Source organism: Dacryopinax primogenitus (assembly GCF_000292625.1).
Source record: "Dacryopinax primogenitus strain DJM-731 SS1 chromosome Unknown DACRYscaffold_7, whole genome shotgun sequence".
NCBI classification, from domain to species: domain Eukaryota; kingdom Fungi; phylum Basidiomycota; class Dacrymycetes; order Dacrymycetales; family Dacrymycetaceae; genus Dacryopinax; species Dacryopinax primogenitus.
In genome coordinates, this window is record NW_024467204.1 from 1,340,781 (window position 1) to 1,357,966 (window position 17,186).

The window sequence follows — 17,186 nt, forward strand, 5'->3', positions numbered from 1 at the left end:
CGGCATAGGGGTTGGACGTGCTTGATCGCCGCCTCCGCGGTTGTTGAGCCCCTGGATGGGCGGGTCAGGCAGAGGAGTCACGATGGCTATCGAACAAACGCGTCAGCAACAATTCTCTGCCTCTTGCGGTGCCTGTCTTGCGAGAGAATAGCTACGCACCAGAAGCGATGGCGCCAGATGAGCGCAATGCAGAGGGTCATCCGCTGCCGGGTCGTCCAGGCCATGCGTGCCGTGCAGCTCGTACAGGCCGAACACATGCAGCCAACCACAAGGCTGGCGAGCACGCATATGAGCTGCCGGAAGGTCGTGATCGTCACTTTGGCTTGCTCACCGACGGTGAACCATTGGGCGGAGATTAGAGAGGGCGGTCAGCATTCGGTCGGTCGCGGGAGTCAGGGCGGGCGCAAGTTGGGCTGACCGAGTGGAGGAGGAATGCTCGGGCGGAGTGAGACGTGCTCCAGGCGAAAGCCCACCTTGGGCTTATCCGTGACTTTCTTGAGCTTGATGCAAGCAGCACCGATCGTCTTCCTTCACTCATCCGTCTAGGTGACTTGGAAGCAGACGGCTCGCCCGTGTTTGACCCGACGCTTGTTGAGCGGTACTTGGAACGACTCGATCGCGCAAAGCTCTCTACCCTTGTGGCTGCCCATGTCACTGGTGGGGGCATGAACCGGGGGACCGAGTTCCTGAGCGGGAAGATCCACAACGACCGATTGGGATTACGCAACTATCATTTCATGGATGGCATGATCGCCTACCACACCACGTACCTCAAGACGCGCGCCTCCAGCTATGCACATGGAATGAACATCCGCGTCTACCCGGAACGAGTTACAGTCCTCTTTCTCAAATGGTTTCTGGCCGTCAAGCCGCTCGAGGAGTTCCTTGTTGATCTCGTTCAGGGCCGCAAAGCATCGGTCTATGCGAGGGACTTCTTCCGCCAACTGCGGAACCGGCTTCTTTCGCACCGATCGGTTCTCAGACACGCTCCAACTGTTGACCCACTTGCACGCCGCGCTGAAGCTCAATATCCATGATTACCGACAAATCGTCAAGCTTGTGCTGCGTGAGGAGGTCGGGGGCAAAGCAGCATCGCGGTGGATGTTACATGCTCCGTCATAACGCCCTTGTGCACGAATGGGTCTTTGACGAGAAGTGCACCCTCCTGCTGCTTCTACTTCGACTGCGGGCCTACATACCCTGGAATCACCTCTGGCGGTATGAGTGAGTCGGGGACGCCTGGCAATGTGGCTCCCAATGTGACCGCAGAGGTATTGTTACATGTCGTTCCTGGCATGGCCATGGCGCTAGCTGACTCCCATTCCAGACCGGAGCCTACGGAGCTCATCTCGTCCCCAATCCCTCAATTTTTTTTTCGCACATTTGGAGGCCACGGTCGATCCTAGCCTTTTCTCGAACTATGGCGGACCGAACGCCGACGATGGCTACTACGCCAAAAGCATCGAAGATGTCCATATCATCATGCGATGCGAGCTCCACGTATACAACGTTGAGCTGGAACAACAAGCGAGTTCGCCGACATCCGGATCGAACCTCAGAATTTCGGGCTTCGAGGACGCATCCGACTATCTGTCAAACTTAGTTGCGGCTCCTTTCTATGTTAATGGGGACGGGGTCCCGATCAACGACTACCTGACGGCAGACATGGCTCGGTATGCGACCCCCTACACTCACTCAGCAGAAATTGCCAACATCTACGCCCGGCAAGTTGCACTGTACAGCACTGCATTTGTTCCACTGTTTGTCTTGGCTGGCCTAGTTGGTGCATTCACGCTCCTCATCTTCACCTTGATATTCCTCATGATTTTGATTTCCTTCGGTCGCTCTCCAAATTCTTTTGCTGTACTCGCGCACGGCCGTTTGACTGAGCTTCTCTTCGCTGTTCATGCGGCCTTCGGAGGAGAATCCGATGGGCGTGAGCCCGACGGTATGGAAAGCTTCGAGCAGGAGGGACGCGGCCGTCTTTTGCTTGTCAGCTCTACGGTAGAAGGATTTGCTATATGCCCTTTTGCTCCAAACGTGGGAAACGGGAACATGCGTAGCTGAGCAACAGGTTATGTCATTTTGTCCTCCATGTCGGAGAAACCCTTGCGTGTTGCCGCCTATCTGTGATTCGTCTCAATAGCCAATGTTTCAGTTGCGCAAACGTCCCATCAATGGCCAATGTTTTAAGCTGCGCAAACGTCCCAATCGAGATACCGCAAAGACTCGCAATCATGATAATTTGATTCTACTCTATTGATACATCAAAGCCAATAAGGATACTGTAAGTAAGGCACGTGAGGCGCAAGAAGAACATCGCTAGCATACAATATTCCCTTCCTCAATGCCCTATACGCGGTAGAGGGATGACTCGTACCCGAGGAGCGCCTGAGGGGTCGACCGAGCCACTGCTACCATCTGTGGCCCTACGATCGCCGTTTCAGCCAGCTCGCGTATTTGCACCGATAGCTGTGGTTTGCAGAACCGGGACAGATTCTGTTAGCACATCAGTCTTACGCTCCGCAGTCAACATTCTCGCAAAACTCACGGCGACCATTCATGGCCATACGTTCGTTGCTCATTAGAGCCCGCGTGCTGGGAGCAGCGCCCATGGCGTAGGCAACGGTCACAGGGCTATTTGCATGTAAGCCTTCGTCGTCGAAAGCCATTCAAAGAGAACTCGCCTTGCCCAGATCTAGCAGGTTGTCGCGCACAATCCGCTCCACGGATGACGCGTGGATGGATGGTGATATGAGTGCCTTGCATAAGCTCCACGTAGATATGAACGCCTAACACAAGCTCGAATCAGCGCAGCCCTCTCCGCCTCAGTCAATAAACATACCTGCACGGCTCTGTTGCACTCGAACAAAGGGGGTTTGGGTTTCCGGGACTGGGCGAGCACTGTGTCCATAACAATCCGCAGGCGTCGGCGTCGCATAACCAGGCGACAGGCGGGCAGCTCGCGTTGGCCGAGGAGCCTGGTGCGGGTTTGAATCAGGGGGTACACGACGAATAGAAGCAGCAGGGCCGGCAGTGGGAGGGAGACGGACGGGGGTAGTGCGCTGACCAACGAGAGAAGGGGGAGGAGCAAAGGAGGCAGGGGAAGCAGAGCCGACCGGCCCGGCAGAGGCTAGCAGATGAGCGAATGCGAGAGGGTACCCGTTCGCCCGAATGGGGACAGAATTTTCTCTGCCTACGCAAAATCCGGCGGCAGTCTCGTGAGGAGGGCGAGTTGAAGATGACCTTGAGAGATAGAGTCCTTAAGGATGTTCTGGGCGGGTGCTGAGGGGGACACGGGGGGCACGGATCTCGATGGGCGACGATCTAGCGGTCGTTAGTCAAGTCCTTCGTCTGGGCAAAGTCGGGCGCACCTGTCAGTCCCTCACACGCTGCTACCCTTTCCTCGTCCACCGTGTTATGGTCGAAGACCTTTACCTCTTCTAGCGGCTCTTTCCATCTAACATGCTTTGAACGGTTTTCTTGGATACAGAAGTTAGTCATCGAAGTCAAAACGGGCGGACGGTGTAAGCTTACTCGATCTAAAGCAGTGGTCGGTTGCGGGGGATTTGGCACGGGATGCTGACCAGTCCTGCTGATGTTATATAGACGCGGTCGCCTTCAGATGCATCGTCCTATTCGTGAGGTCGTGCCCCTCATGCAGGACATAGTCGCCGGACTGGAAGCTGAGTATATCCTGCGAGTGGGATAGACGGGCGACGCGGTTCTTCCCCTAACTGGAATGAATAGGGGCTCGCTCTTCCCAAAAGTGCGCAAATTGGCGGCGCTGGGCAAAGTCCCGGGTGTGAGAGGCTGCACACCTGTACCTGTACGAGTACCAACCGGCCGTGCGCTTCGTCCCCTATCCAAATAGGGGTCTGCGCCAGTTCTGGGCGATATCGGCGGTTGGGCAGGTGGTGGCAAGGAGAACGGTCGGACGGACTGCAGTCAGGTCAGCTTATATACCCAAGGCGGGAACAGAGCACGTACCCGTCCAGCGCTTCGTCCCCTATTCAAATAGGGGGTTCGCTCAGTTCATCGCGATATCGGCGGTGCATAGGATGTTGATGGGGTCGGGGGACGTGGATGTGGGTGTACCATTAGTCTGGAAGCAGGTTCAGCGCATATATTCGCACTGCTCGAAGCCCGTACATACGAGCCGGTTGCTTCTGCCCCTATCTGGGAGAGACGCGATCGACCAGGCATCATACCGTCCAGCGCGTTGCATGCACAATAAGCAAATATATGCTGGGTGTGCAAAGTGAATAGGTACTCTGTGTGGTTTCAGAGACGAGCGACAACGCCATGTCGTGGAGCAATTACGGGTTGTCGTACAGAAACTTCGACGTATTCCGACACCTCATAGCAATGCGATATGTTCGGCAGCTGGTGGTCCGGTGATAGACGAGCGGCTCGACTTATGGAGAGAGTGTGGCCCATTTGAAAATGAGCCAGACATGAGGCGTTGTCTTCGCTACCCTGGACCAGGTCAAGGTGCCGTAATAAAAGCGCCTGACGTCAAGATTCGCTTTACCCATGGTGACTTCGCACCCAAAAACATCATGGTCGATCCTCGCACGGGCGCGATAATCGCCATCGTCGACTGGGAGCAGTCAGAATGGTTCCCCGATTACTGGGAAATCGTAAAAGCAGGCATCGCCCTTCATCGGCATAGCTCACTCCTGGAAACCTTTCGGAATCGTCTTGTTTACATCATCGGTCACGAGGGGAAAGAGCAGCTAGCGGCGGAGACGAAGGCCTATCCTAATTTAACGTACCTACTTCAATTTTACGGATAGCCCGACGTATGTTTTTGTGTATGGAGAGCAATGTATAGGAAACATCCTATAACTTACCGTTATTCTTGATGACTGGTATGCCAAAATCTGCACCCTGCCTTCTGCGGTAGTAGTCTCATCGGCAAGCCTGAGGCGAATACTAGCGTCTCCCTTGAACCTGGAGGCGCTAATGAATGAACTCACTCTTCGCGATGATTCACGAGAATAAGCCATTCCTCTTTTCCTACTGTAGCGCAGACCAACATTGTCCGACTGCCGCAGGAATGAAACTCTGATATTGAGCGGGCTGAGTCAAGTCCACGCAGCGCCCCTGGCCTGCTCTGCCGTTACCACTGGTAGTGGCCCATTTGGCACATCGGATGGGATGGGCAGCAGCAACCTTCCTCGGAGCTGGTCTTGGCCAGTGTCGACGCGCCCGACGAGTGATACGGCAGCAAGTTGCGGGGTTGTTCCGTGCGACGGCAATGTCTTGCACCAGCCTGGTATTGCGCACAGGCTGTCGGTGCTCAGAGCCTTTCTGACTTGGCCGGTACGGGGGTGAGGATCGCGTTTTATGTGCCAACCGCATTGAATGGTTTGTCCCAGTATTTGTTGCAGAATGCACGTGAACAAACCACTTGTAAAGCTGTGCTCATGCTCTTGGGGAAGGACGAATCTACTACGGCCATGACACTCGTCGTCATTATATGCAACATCGGGAGGGCGAAGCCGTGCAATAGAGGTCGCCGCTGGACGCCAATGGTCGCCTCTGCTAAACCCTGGTAACCGCTGGCCCGCCACCACTCCGCAATTTTTGGCACATGAAACGAACCATGTCCCTGTGGCCTTCTCGGTACATCTGCGTAGAGCGGTCATGTTTCTCCCTTAGCACCAAAACCCATATCGGGCACCTCCGATGAGATATGAGCTACTGGGTGGCCAAAATCTCAGCATGGAGAATCTGGAAGATGACCCCGAGTACCTCGTCGGTTACATACCCCGTACTTGTTGCTTTTCAGCGCGTTCATGGTCTTCGTGTAGTGCTGCCGCAAGGCGAGCCTTAGGCAGTTCAAGTCCTCAAACAGAAACCGGTGCTCGCGCCAACAGGTAGAAGAACGGCAACATGCAACATGCTTGCCGTCCTTGGCCCAGCTGACCCCGGACGGCTTGTGCACCCATGTCGCATCCGGCAGCGCGCCCAAGCCATGTACCAGGACGACACTGAGGTGAATGAAGTAAGACAGTGCGGCAGGACCATGCCTACAGGGGACCGGCGCTTACTCTACGATCGCATCGTGCGGGTCGTAATAGACGGCGATGCCGAGCTGATCGTCAGGAACCTTCGGTATCCAGCTATCGGAGGCGACAAGCGGTCTTTCCTGTTTGGGGGTATGTTCCTCCATAGGACGAGACAAGAGATCCAGAGTAATGGGTATTACATGGATAGATGGGAAAAGGAGATGATGGAGTGCGAGAGGCATGTCCATGAGTGGATGGGCGCCTCTTGCGATGTCCCCTTGCTTGCTTGCTGTGGACTGGGCGGGCTTGCGGGTCGAGTGAGGCTTGTACGCCGACTTGCGCGAGGGGGAAACCTCAAATACACGAGTGCGGAGTGCACTCGGCGACCTCCACACCCTTGCTGTACCCCCTGAAGAGGTACCGGCGAAGGGGAGGGGGGAGGGCTGAGGTGGGCTGGGATGGGCTGGATGGCGAGTCGGGGGAGGACGAGGAGAGTAGGACTCAGCGATTTCGCGTGATCCCACACTGGTCGAATCTTGCTGCCGGATCAATGTATTGAAAGCGTTGAACTTCGAGCCGAAAATCGGTAGGCAAAGCCGCCCAAGTGGCACACTGAAATTATAGTGTCTGCATTGACCAACAAACGGTACCTGACATACCCGATCTTACGCACCGGACATCGGTGCCTCAAATGGTCCCTATGAAACTTCCATAAATACCCGGCAGAGTTCAAAACACGGGCATGCTGACGACCCTTATGAATGTCGGGGAGCAGATGTGGTTCTGATAAGATTAGATTACGATATGATGATGGACAGATTAGATTAGATGAGCACAAGGGTTGCGGACCATCCAGGCACCATTCTGCATGTCGGCCCGTTTGCTAAGCTCAACGGCAGGGGACGAGTCATCTCATTCAAAAATGTGCCGAACAAGTCCCTAATATGCATCCGTCAGATCATGGGACCGTCCAGGTAGCGACCTCCACGCGCTCCGATTCTCCTGCAAACGCAACAGGAGCTTGTGGAAACCTATAGACCCTCTTCGCTGCGGCGACAAGTGCCGTTTTCACACCAGCACTGCAACGTACATATCAGCATGCATACATATCCTGACCCGACCAGCCTTACTCTGTTCCACGATGGCGCAAATCGACGAGACCGCTCCTCTCTTGCCCGCTCATGACCCAGCGGCCACAGCAGCAGCAGCCGCTACACCGCAACGGCAGTCAGACGACTCCGACCGCCCCCTCCCCCTCGGGCAGATCTTCCTCCTCTGCTGCTCGCGCTTTGTCGAGCCCGTAGCCTTCTTCGGCATCATCCCCTTCATCAACGCGTACATCCATTCAGTCGGCGTGCCCTCCTCCGATGTCGGCTTCTGGAGCGGCCTGATCGAGGGCGCTTTCGCCCTCACCCAGACGGTGTTTATGCCTGTGTGGGGCAAGATCGCGGACAGGTATGGAAGGAAATGGGTACTGGTGCTCAGCTTGGTTGGGGTGGTGGTCGCGAGCGTGCTGTTTGGCCTGGCGAGGAATGTGGGGGAGATGATCGCCATCCGGTGCTTCGAGGGCATCTTTGCGGGAACCTTAGTGTACGTCGTGCCCAGGCAGGGAATCATACTGTTTGCTCATAATATGTGCAGCACAGTGCGCACGATGGTGACCGAGAACAGCACCTCCAAAACGCAGGCCCGTGCGTTCAGCTTCTTCGACTTTACGGGGAACCTCGGCATCTTCGTCGGCTCGCTCCTCGGTGGCGTGCTTGCTGAACCAGCGCTGCAGTATCCGAGCCTGTTTGGCTCGATCGCATTGTTCAAGCGGTATCCGTATCTGCTTCCCTGCATTGTCAACGGCGCTCTTGCTACGCTTGCGGCAGTGATGAACATATTCTGGCTGAAGGAGGTGCGCATGTGATGTGTTCCGGCCTTGCGATCCAGACTCATCGTTTGCAGACGTATCCCGCAAGGAAAGACGACGAGCCCACTCCGCCATCTCCCTCTATTCGGGACGTCTTCCGCGCTCCAGGTATGATCCCAATTCTCGTGCTCATGAATTTCATGATGCTCATCGCCTTTGGCTTCCACGCTGGTACGCCCTCCCTCTAACCCCGCACGTTGAACCTCGCTCAAGGCTGAGCTCGACCAGCGATGCCCGTGCTGTTCTTCACGCCCGTCGAGCTGGGCGGATGGGGCTTCACTCCCGCCCAGATCTCGTATTACTTCGCCGCAGGGGGGGTAACCCAGTCCATCTGGCTGCTGCTCGCCTTCCCGCCCATGTACAGCCGGCTGGGCACCAAGTACCTGACGAGGCTGTGGACATTCGTCCTCCCGTTCACGTACGGGTGCATGATCCTCCAGAACTGGGCACTCAGGCGGGGGGACGTGCCGCTGTTCGGGGTGCTGATGGCGCTCCAGCTGCTGACAGCGACGGGAGCGCCGATGGTCCCCAGTACGCCTTTCTCTCTTCCTGCGTCTCAGGCATCTCCCGCTGAAACAGTACGTGCTGCAGCCGCCTTCCAGCTCGCACTGAACAACATCCTTCTCTCCCCGCACGCGCTCGGCACCCTCTCCGGGCTCTCGCTTAGCCTCAGCTCGGCCATCCGCTCGTTCGCGCCTCCAGCATTCGCAAGCTTGTACGCCCTGGGTGTGAAGGAGCAGATCATGGCTGGCCAGCTGGGGGTCGTCGTGCCTGCAATCTTGTCGGCAGTGCTCTTCGTGATGTGCTGGATTTGGTTGCCGGAGGGGGTGGATGAGCGCAAGGATACGGCTGTGCGAACTGATGGGGAGGAGGAGAGACGCTGATGTGCCATCCAATGAACAGGCCATTAGGTGTTGGCGGAGCATGAGTCGATGGAGGAACGCAACTTGGGCAGACAAAGGTGGCGCGAGTTCATTGCGTACTCTAATACATCGGCCGGTGATGGATTGGTGAAGTGAGACACCGTCGACCCCATCCAGTCGCGCAATCTGTAGAGACGTGAGCAGGCATTCAATTAGTCGAGCGATGTACAGACACACACCTAGATAACCCTGCCCGAATGTCCTCCAAACCGTTGTCGTGCCATCCACCCCTCCTTCCTAAGCCAATCCCATCTCTGCCACGCTCATTCCCAGCGAGCACTGACCATCCATCCACCTATCGTTCGAGCAGTGCGGTCGTCGCTATTGTGTCCTTGCAGGCGAGTGTTGTCGTCGTCTACTCTTGGTAAGAGTTCTCTCCATCCTGCACGTCGTCGCACTGTCATACCCTGCAAAATTACGTAGCCGTCATGGTCTCTACAGAATGAACACTCCTCCTCCACCGTCCAATGTCCGAGTGCTATCCAAGCCCATCCGAGAGGGTGATGCACGCGACGACAAGGAGGATCTAGAAGACGACGCGGAAGGCGCCAGGGACAGTGACGAAATCAAGCTTGCGATGTGCAGGCGGATGTAAATTTCACCTTAACACGTTGAGGTCCTGACGTCCACCTAACCCAATGATTCAAACGGCAATCCGCACATTCCACCGGCCAGGAGCATCCAGGAACTCGTCCCTTCTAAGCGCACTTCTCTCTCACTCAGCTTCACGCTGGCGCTGGGCAAGCCCATACCGTGTGGGGGCGTAGGAATAGGAACGCTGCGAAGTAGGGTTGCGTCCTCGTTCGGTCCAGTTTGATTATCGTATATTGTACAGCATTATATGTACAGCAACGAACTCAATGTTACTTTACTTGAACCACGCTGGATGAGAACGTCGGCCAGAGCTGCGGCCGAAGCGGGCGGACGCCTGTCTGAGCAAACAGACCGTTGGCACTGGGCGAGTATTGCTGATTCACCAATCACGGGGCGCATTGCTTACGCGCGCCTATTACTAGCCGCCAGCGCACGCGCCGTTGGGGGCGTCGGCGCCTCCCAACGTGCCGGCCGACTGCTCATCGTGTTTTCCGCACCCACCATCGCCCTCGATCCACGCACCGTCGGGTTCGCCTGGCTCGCCCCGTCCACGTCTACCAGCCGCCCCCAAGCTCGACCGCGGTCGAGAAGGAGGTGAGGACGAAATCGTCGATCGCAGCCGTCGTCGACAACGACGGGCTCGCTCCCCATCCAAGGGTCCCCAGTCCGCGTCGCGCGCTGAACGGCTACAGACGGCAACACGCCAATGCAAGACGGCGACATAATCATGATGCTTGAGGACGTCATTCAAGGAATCAACGGAGGTCAGGATCGGTTTGGTAAAGATACCTTCAAGCTCGGATCTATCCTTATCTATCCTTGTCCTCAGGGATGCTCGGGAAGACGGAGGAGACGTAAAGGGCGATGAGCTGCGAGAACCAAAGCCGGCGTCATCCGCCAATGTCTCGAAAGATGGAGCTGCTTCCATGTCAGCCTGAGCAGAGATACAATGTAGCCAAAGTCATATACCCGAGCATGCAAATGGATTTATTCAGCATCATGGACGAAAAGGAATACCAGACGGCAAAAAGAAGAGTGGAAAAAAAGGAAATAGACGCGGGGAGGCATGAGAGAGATACATTGCGAGACCTTTAACATCGAATCGTTTAAATTAACCAATGCCTAACCCATTCGAGCCTCCTTCCCCTCTCTCTGCGCACGCGCTCTCTCTCTCCGGCGTGTGGCTACAGCCAACGCTGTCCACGTCATCACCCTTTTTGTTAGGTTGTCTTACACTCTCGACGAAGCCCGATCCCGCGGATTGGCAAGACGTCGTGCGTTTCCTGTGTACGTTAGATGTTCACCGTTGTCAAGTAGTTCTTCGGACCAATCCAAATATCACCCTTCAAGAAATATACGACGCTGCGATCAGTGTTCCGAAGGACAGTGGTTTCTAGATACGTAGGTACTGTTTGGGTTGTCCACTGTTCCTATTTGGTGTTACTTATGCGTATTAATTATCAAATGTTCGCGCCTGTTTAATGGGCGTGGTGTTCATTCATGCTGCCCGCACGGGCGGTGGTGCTCCGGAGAGTCTTATTCTAGGCATTTCGAATGATCACACGATGAAGCTGGTTGATTCTGGACCCTTGCTTTACATAAGACAGACGAGGATCTTTCCACGAGAAGGGGGGCGGTCTGGAAGGATGAACAGAACAAACATAATTTTAATGACATCGTCGCGCACAGAGGAATGTACACTATTCAAATACATCGATTTGCACCTCCTTGTGTACTGTAAGCAGTGTGAGAGATGAGGGTTCCAACCTAGGGGACTCGGGGAGATACGGAAGAGAGTGCAAAAGCGAGATATGGTGGGAGATCAAGCATCAGAAGGATCCGCTCAGTCCTATAGTGGCACAACATAACATCATATTGCAGAACAATCGAATGCCATTCCAGCGTCACCACTTTTGACGCGCAGCTTACATCGAGGGCACCCGCAGCACTCACGACGACCGAAAAGGGCGTTTTTGTAGGGTTCATCGATTTGGGGATGGTACCATATGTCCCCGGGGTATGGAGGGTATTGTGCAACCGGAGGGCGTATTGCCTCTGGACCATACATCGGACCTAGAGGGTATATTGCGCACACAGGCCATTGTAATGCCGGAATGGTATGAGAGAGCGAGAGCACACCTGTAGATGTATGTACCAACATGTTGGACTATGAATGCGTCACGAAGTAACTGTCGTTTGGAACGTTGAGGCTTACAGGTGCGCCTGCAGTCCAGATTGGTTTAAGTGTTGTCCTATTTCCCAATCCGATTCGATGGCGGAAATCAATGCTCTGCGTGAGTCACTAATTTCTACTTCGTAAACCCGAGCTCGGCTTTAGATGCTGCCCGCGTCCTTTCCCAGCTCACGGTGTCCCAACCGCCCAAACGCATCTTCTTCCGGCTCCAACCGACACCTTGACCATCTCTTGTCTTTGGGCGAGGCTGGCATGCAAGGTTTCAGTAATCGGGGATACAAGAATAAGCACAAGCCAGACATTCCCTGTTTCTGCTCAAGCGCTTACCGAGGGTTGGTCGGAACTGCGGACTGCACGGAAGAAGTGGAAAGGTTCACATATTCCCGTCCAACGATACCGTCCGGAGCTCACCTTCATACATCTGCATATCCGAAAGCAAGACACATCTTCCACATGGGTTGGGCGCCACGGGCAGAAAAGCGCCTGGATCGAGCAAATTCTCCAGTATCCCGTGGAAGCAGGCTAAACGACCCCTCCACCCAAGAAACCTCGAATTGTTGTCAACGATTTTGAAAACTGGGGCGTCATTCAGCTAGCCTCTTAGCAACGCGTTCAATCGTCCATTCTGCCTTGGCTCATCACCAGGTGTGCAGGCGAGAACGGAATGGCGCGGGGCGTGGTCCCCCGCTCGATAGCGCGGAGATATACGGAGACAATTCGTACTCCCTCTGGTCTGACACCAAATGACGTCACGAACGCTCCGCGCGCTGGGGGTGGACTTGGGCGGGTTTCTATTGTACCTACGTAACCCCAACCTCTTTGTCAAAGTGGATGCGAATATCACCCCTTTGACTGCGTCCAGTTCATCCTGACCATGGGTCTTCTCGCGATGTACGTGCTTCATCTTGCCAGAGCAGTAGTAAGCTTGCAGCCGGCTCTTATCATTGATCGCAGCTAAGAGCTGCCGCGGGCGACATTTTCTGCATAGATGATACCGGGCATAGTGGGTCTCGGCCTGTATCACGTTGTAGCGCTAGTAGTGCATTGTTTGTAGCTAAGAGATAAGGTAGAGCGTAGTCCTTTGGTACTATGTGAATGCACGGCTGCTGTATATTCCCAATTACAGTTCCGCGGTAGATTTCATCCAACCGCAGGCGCACACAACGACGAGCATACATCTTGTCGGGATTATAGGCCTACCAAACCTCGTCATATCATAGAGGCTGACCAGCAGAGACCAGCAGAGACCAGCAGAGACCAGCAGAGACCAGCAGAGACCAGCAGAGACCAGCAGAGACCAGCAGAGACCAGCAGAGGCCAGCACAGACCACCAATTGTGCACATCCATGCTGTACGGCAGGGCTGTCAATTTTATAATCACCGTCCTGAACCACCGTACAAGGGCGGGTGTGCTGTTCCTGGGTCCAACCCATTTAAACCTCGCATGACTGACTGTTTCGATTGACATGTTCTAAGATCACCCAGGAGCAGAAGTTTCTAGAATCGGTATGGTGGCATTCTATTCTTACATGGACGCAGCATATGGCCAGTTTGACGATTATTTGTGCATCTTCTTCAGAATATACAGTCCTGTCCGGAAATGTCGTCATAATGTCCTGAAACAGATACTAGGCCCGCGAGAGTGCATTCGCCTCGCCCCTTTGGACGGTGCACGGCGTATGGGCTCGCACCGTGCCCGCGACGGGGGCGAAGGATCCCTAGTGTGTTGTTGTACAGGCGCGGAGTCGCGCGACGCGGGCAATCGGTCCCTAGGGTCCCCATAGGGTAGAGTAGACCGGGTCCAGTCGTCCATACCCTAATCTCACCTTGTCGACCGCCATCCCTGTCAAATCCCTACAATATGTGAAAATGCAAACAGTATATTATAAGACTCTACTGAAAACCCTTCGGTGAAACATTTATCGACGGAAGGCACAGGAGTGAGGGAGGAGACGAAGGGGTGGGAGGCGGCACAGGCAAGACAGTGAGCTGGTTTGTCTGCTCTCGCTGTTGTGAGACCCGTCTGTTCTGAGAGGGGGCGCGTAAAGGCCGTGTCGGCCATCTAGTAGGAAGATGAGGAAGGCGACGGGATCGAAGCCCCGGGCTGCGAACGGCGCTCTGAAAATCCGCTACTCGGATCGGCCTAGGAGTCCGCGTCGGTTTGCTATTCATGCTGTCCGCCTCCCTCTCATCCATGTCGATAAAGACGCGCTCGCAGGCTGGTCTCCCGCCTCATGTCGCTCTTAGTAGCCCGTCCAAATCCAAGCTCGGATCTGGCCGGGTCCTCCGCCAGTGGACTCAGATATGCTGGCGGGGGCGTCAGTTGTGAGGATAGGCGGGCTTTCGGCGTTTTCGCGCTTTACCCGTTTACCGCCCGTGCCAGCTGGATCGTTCGACATGCCAACGGACCCACTTGGCTTGCCGTTCTCCCTCCTGCCAGGGCTGCAGAGCGTAGCGCCGGTTGACAAGGTAGCCAGTGAGCAACGATCGATCGCAGACGATAACTCTGACGTCGAGCTTATTGTCCGCGTCCAGCGTCGTCCATCGCCCGCTCAACCCTAAAGCAAGGCCATACCTCAACCGTCACAAGCGTGCGACGCGGTGAAAACAGTTGGGCGTCGTACAAATGTGCGTGATGACGTGCTCAGCAGTGGCCCAGGGGGCGTGTGCTCGCTCCGCCAGTGAGGCTTTAGGAGTTCCATTACCATCATATGTCATTGTACATTACATTACTTACAACAAATTTGACATTCACGAAAATGAAGAGAGAGCACCCCGTACCTTCAATACCGCATCGACCTCATGCCTGAGTGGAGACTTCGCTTCACCCAGATCTGGGCAGATGGTTCGTAGCACAACATGCCACTTTCCACCATAGTCCATCTCTCCAATCCCCCAAACCATGCCTGCCCATTCCCAGCTTCGAGAAGGGAATATCGCCGCGCTTCCCCAATCAATTATGGCGATCTCCATGGAGGAACGGGACGAGTCGGGGTTAGAGAAGTGTACCATAATATTTTTTGGCTGGAGGTCTCCGTGAATGAGGAATCTACCGTCCATTTTCGGCAGTCGCGCGATCACATCTGCCGCACCTTGCGATCCAAGAGCTTCAACAAGAAGCGGATCCAGCCACTCATTGAAAGCCTGTAAACTCTGGAAAGCGTCACTTGGGAGGACACCGACACCGAAAGTCTGGTTGCGGAATGGTTGCCCATCGACTTGGCCCAGCTGTGCGTTGTGAAATTTCAGGCCGTGTAGATCATCAAGATATCGCTTTAGCAGATGGCTGAGTTCGTGCAATTGCGTTGGGGTCATACGTGCGATATACGTGTCCAGATTGCATCCACCGACTTCCTCCATCATGATGCGAGTCTGGTCTCCGCCGAAGAAGCGTGGAATGCGTATTGAAGTCCTGGCGGCGACATACCGCATAGTGCTTGCTTCGGACGACGCATAAGGCATGTTGGCTTTCACCAGAACGTTTTCCGCGACCCGCACGACCCGATGCCCTCCGTAGGGACTGCCAACTGAGACCAGTCTCGGGCCCACGCAAGCATCCACGGCGTCGTGAGGTGGGATCGACTGGCTTGGTGTGGGAGGCACTGTGTGGTCGAGGTAAGCTCGAACCCAGTCAGGAAACATGATCGGGTCCTAAGATTTCCGCGGTTAGCAGCGCCTCTTCGATGCGCATTGCACGGGACGTACGGTAATGGGTGGGTCGACTCGCGCGGAGTTGCTATCCCTTAGCTTTCGATATACTTCCCCAAAGTTTGCTTGGCTTCGAAGTGCAGGAGGCGCAAACATTACCATCATGATGATTTCACACGGAATGTTGTGTTTCGGTGAGTTTAGTGTGAAGACGCTCCACTGAAAAGACAAGAGCGATCTTAAGAGCGATATCGACATGTCACGGATAGGACGTACGCACTGTTGTACCTGGTGCTCGGCATGAATGCAAACCTGGGTCGGGCCAGCTACCGATGATGTCACTCTCTAAGACCCACTGGCCCGGCTCCAGAGCGACCATACTAAGAATCGTTTTCGTCTTGGCAGAATCTTCATGCAAGAGGAAGAGCTCGAGGATCGCTCCAATAGCAGGTACGAGGTCTAGGTAGACAGGAAGCTCCAAGATGTCGTAGCAAGATGGTCTCATGTCGATAAGAGCGTCTGCAAGTGGCAGAGCTCCACAGAGTTTCGTCCTCACCTCGCCCTGTATCCTCGCTTCGAGGATACTTGAGGTCTCAAACTTCAGCTTCTCAAGGTCTGAGGGACAAGGCCTGAAGGCCGAATGAAGAGAGAACGTACATGTTGCCTGTCTCTCCTATGGTCTCCAGACCATTATCCTGATCAAACCTAATTGATTGCAGTTGCAGTAAAAGGCGCATGTCGGCTGCTCCGCACATCCTCGATTGTTCCCCATGCGTTTGGACCGAGGGGATAGAGGTATGGAGCACAACGCGCTGGCCTCTAGGCCTTTCTGGCCTTATAGCGGAGGCCACTCCGCCCATTTCGCCGATGTGTGACAGCAAAAGGGCGGGGCAAGTCCGAGTCTTGTCAGAGCACGCAGGGGGCCCGTGACGGGACCATTAGTGGTTTGCTTCCGTGCTCAACCTTGCATCTGCTAACTCGGGCTAAGTTACTGCAATGTTACTGTATAACGTAGATCAGTAGTTAGCGGGTCAAACCAGCAAGCAGATCACCAGCTTTGTACGCCACTCTATCTAAACTTTGGGATGCCCACAACCAACTGAATGTCAGTTCGAATCCGAAGTTAGGCAGGACTTGATGCAGTTGTAACGTGACCCAAGTCCGTCCTCAAGGGTCGACTGAAAGACCCGCAAACCGCTTTGACCTGCGAACTGCTAATCTTCGTTCGCTAGAGAAATAGTTTTTACCGCAGACGCCGATTGGTGCAGTCCAATATGTCGCACTCTGCACTCTCCGCGGCTGAATTTATCTTATCTTGGAATATCATCGAAAATTCACGGCACATTCTTTCAGCTGACAGCAAAGACTTGTATCCATGCCGAAATCTTGTTTCACCAGAACTTCCAAATCACACCCTGAGCGTAATTTGCCACCACTGACTCGTCGGCAAAGCAGGCAGTTTGAAAGCAGTTATCTCTATGCGATGCTTGTTGCTCTCGCCGATCTCTAACTGGATTACTCTGCATATGATTGGACAGCGGTTCAGGAGTTTGGCGAAGTCTGAGGAGAATAATGCGTTCTCCTCTAATCGGCCTGAAACGAAGGGGATTGGATCAATGTTTCCGGTATAATTAATGTCTACGACACATGCTGTCCCAGCGTTACGCACATCAATCAACCAACCAAGTAGAAGGATGCGTGACTTCAACACCTGTTACCTCATCAAGCGGCACGCGTAACCACTGAGGGTCACTCCGGACGAGTTGGACAATGAAAGGGTTAGGGTTAGGGTTAGGGTTAGGGTTAGGGTTAGGGTTAGGGTTAGGGTTAGGGTTAGGGTTAGGGTTAGGGTTAGGGTTAGGGTTAGGGTTAGGGTTAGGGTTAGGGTTAGGGTT

At 54.7% G+C, this 17,186-nt stretch overlaps 7 protein-coding genes across 7 annotated transcripts; 4 read left to right on the forward strand and 3 right to left on the reverse strand.

The window, feature by feature from the left end:
• Positions 1-186: 186 nt before the first annotated feature.
• DACRYDRAFT_107007 (uncharacterized protein) lies at positions 187-2,067 on the forward strand (the record flags this gene model as incomplete). The annotated part of the gene is made up of 4 exons (XM_040768372.1): positions 187-378; positions 462-853; positions 903-1,066; positions 1,328-2,067. 4 exons carry the CDS (start codon positions 187-189, stop codon positions 2,065-2,067), a joined length of 1,488 nt encoding a protein of 495 aa, XP_040629818.1.
• Positions 2,068-2,352: 285 nt separating this feature from the next.
• DACRYDRAFT_107008 (uncharacterized protein) lies at positions 2,353-3,504 on the reverse strand (the record flags this gene model as incomplete). The annotated part of the gene is made up of 7 exons (XM_040768373.1): positions 2,353-2,429; positions 2,467-2,499; positions 2,552-2,637; positions 2,684-2,792; positions 2,846-3,196; positions 3,247-3,327; positions 3,375-3,504. 7 exons carry the CDS (start codon positions 3,502-3,504, stop codon positions 2,353-2,355), a joined length of 867 nt encoding a protein of 288 aa, XP_040629819.1.
• A 785-nt stretch (positions 3,505-4,289) lies between these two features.
• On the forward strand, positions 4,290-4,640 carry DACRYDRAFT_31180 (uncharacterized protein; the record flags this gene model as incomplete). Its single annotated transcript, XM_040774345.1, has 1 exon — positions 4,290-4,640. A coding segment is annotated over one exon (351 nt), but the record flags the coding sequence as incomplete, so codon positions are not given.
• Positions 4,641-7,198: 2,558 nt separating this feature from the next.
• On the forward strand, positions 7,199-10,519 carry DACRYDRAFT_88585 (MFS general substrate transporter; the record flags this gene model as incomplete). Its single annotated transcript, XM_040776865.1, has 7 exons — positions 7,199-7,244; positions 7,367-7,607; positions 7,659-7,917; positions 7,968-8,103; positions 8,161-8,463; positions 8,524-8,783; positions 10,481-10,519. The coding sequence occupies 7 exons, from the start codon at positions 7,199-7,201 to the stop codon at positions 10,517-10,519; spliced, it is 1,284 nt and encodes a 427-aa protein (XP_040629821.1).
• Positions 10,520-11,149: 630 nt separating this feature from the next.
• DACRYDRAFT_15494 (uncharacterized protein) lies at positions 11,150-12,991 on the reverse strand (the record flags this gene model as incomplete). The annotated part of the gene is made up of 9 exons (XM_040771110.1): positions 11,150-11,184; positions 11,403-11,522; positions 11,589-11,616; positions 11,816-11,890; positions 11,971-11,993; positions 12,055-12,219; positions 12,448-12,676; positions 12,768-12,839; positions 12,872-12,991. 9 exons carry the CDS (start codon positions 12,989-12,991, stop codon positions 11,150-11,152), a joined length of 867 nt encoding a protein of 288 aa, XP_040629822.1.
• A 725-nt stretch (positions 12,992-13,716) lies between these two features.
• DACRYDRAFT_107012 (uncharacterized protein) lies at positions 13,717-14,205 on the forward strand (the record flags this gene model as incomplete). The annotated part of the gene is made up of 2 exons (XM_040768374.1): positions 13,717-13,839; positions 13,894-14,205. 2 exons carry the CDS (start codon positions 13,717-13,719, stop codon positions 14,203-14,205), a joined length of 435 nt encoding a protein of 144 aa, XP_040629823.1.
• A 138-nt stretch (positions 14,206-14,343) lies between these two features.
• Positions 14,344-16,240, reverse strand: DACRYDRAFT_21852 (uncharacterized protein). The gene is made up of 4 exons (XM_040772573.1): positions 15,949-16,240; positions 15,568-15,875; positions 15,349-15,510; positions 14,344-15,294 (listed from the first exon to the last, which is right to left on the reverse strand). Exons 3-4 carry the CDS (start codon positions 15,454-15,456, stop codon positions 14,395-14,397), a joined length of 1,008 nt encoding a protein of 335 aa, XP_040629824.1. The 5' UTR covers positions 15,457-15,510; positions 15,568-15,875; positions 15,949-16,240; the 3' UTR covers positions 14,344-14,394.
• Positions 16,241-17,186: the final 946 nt, after the last annotated feature.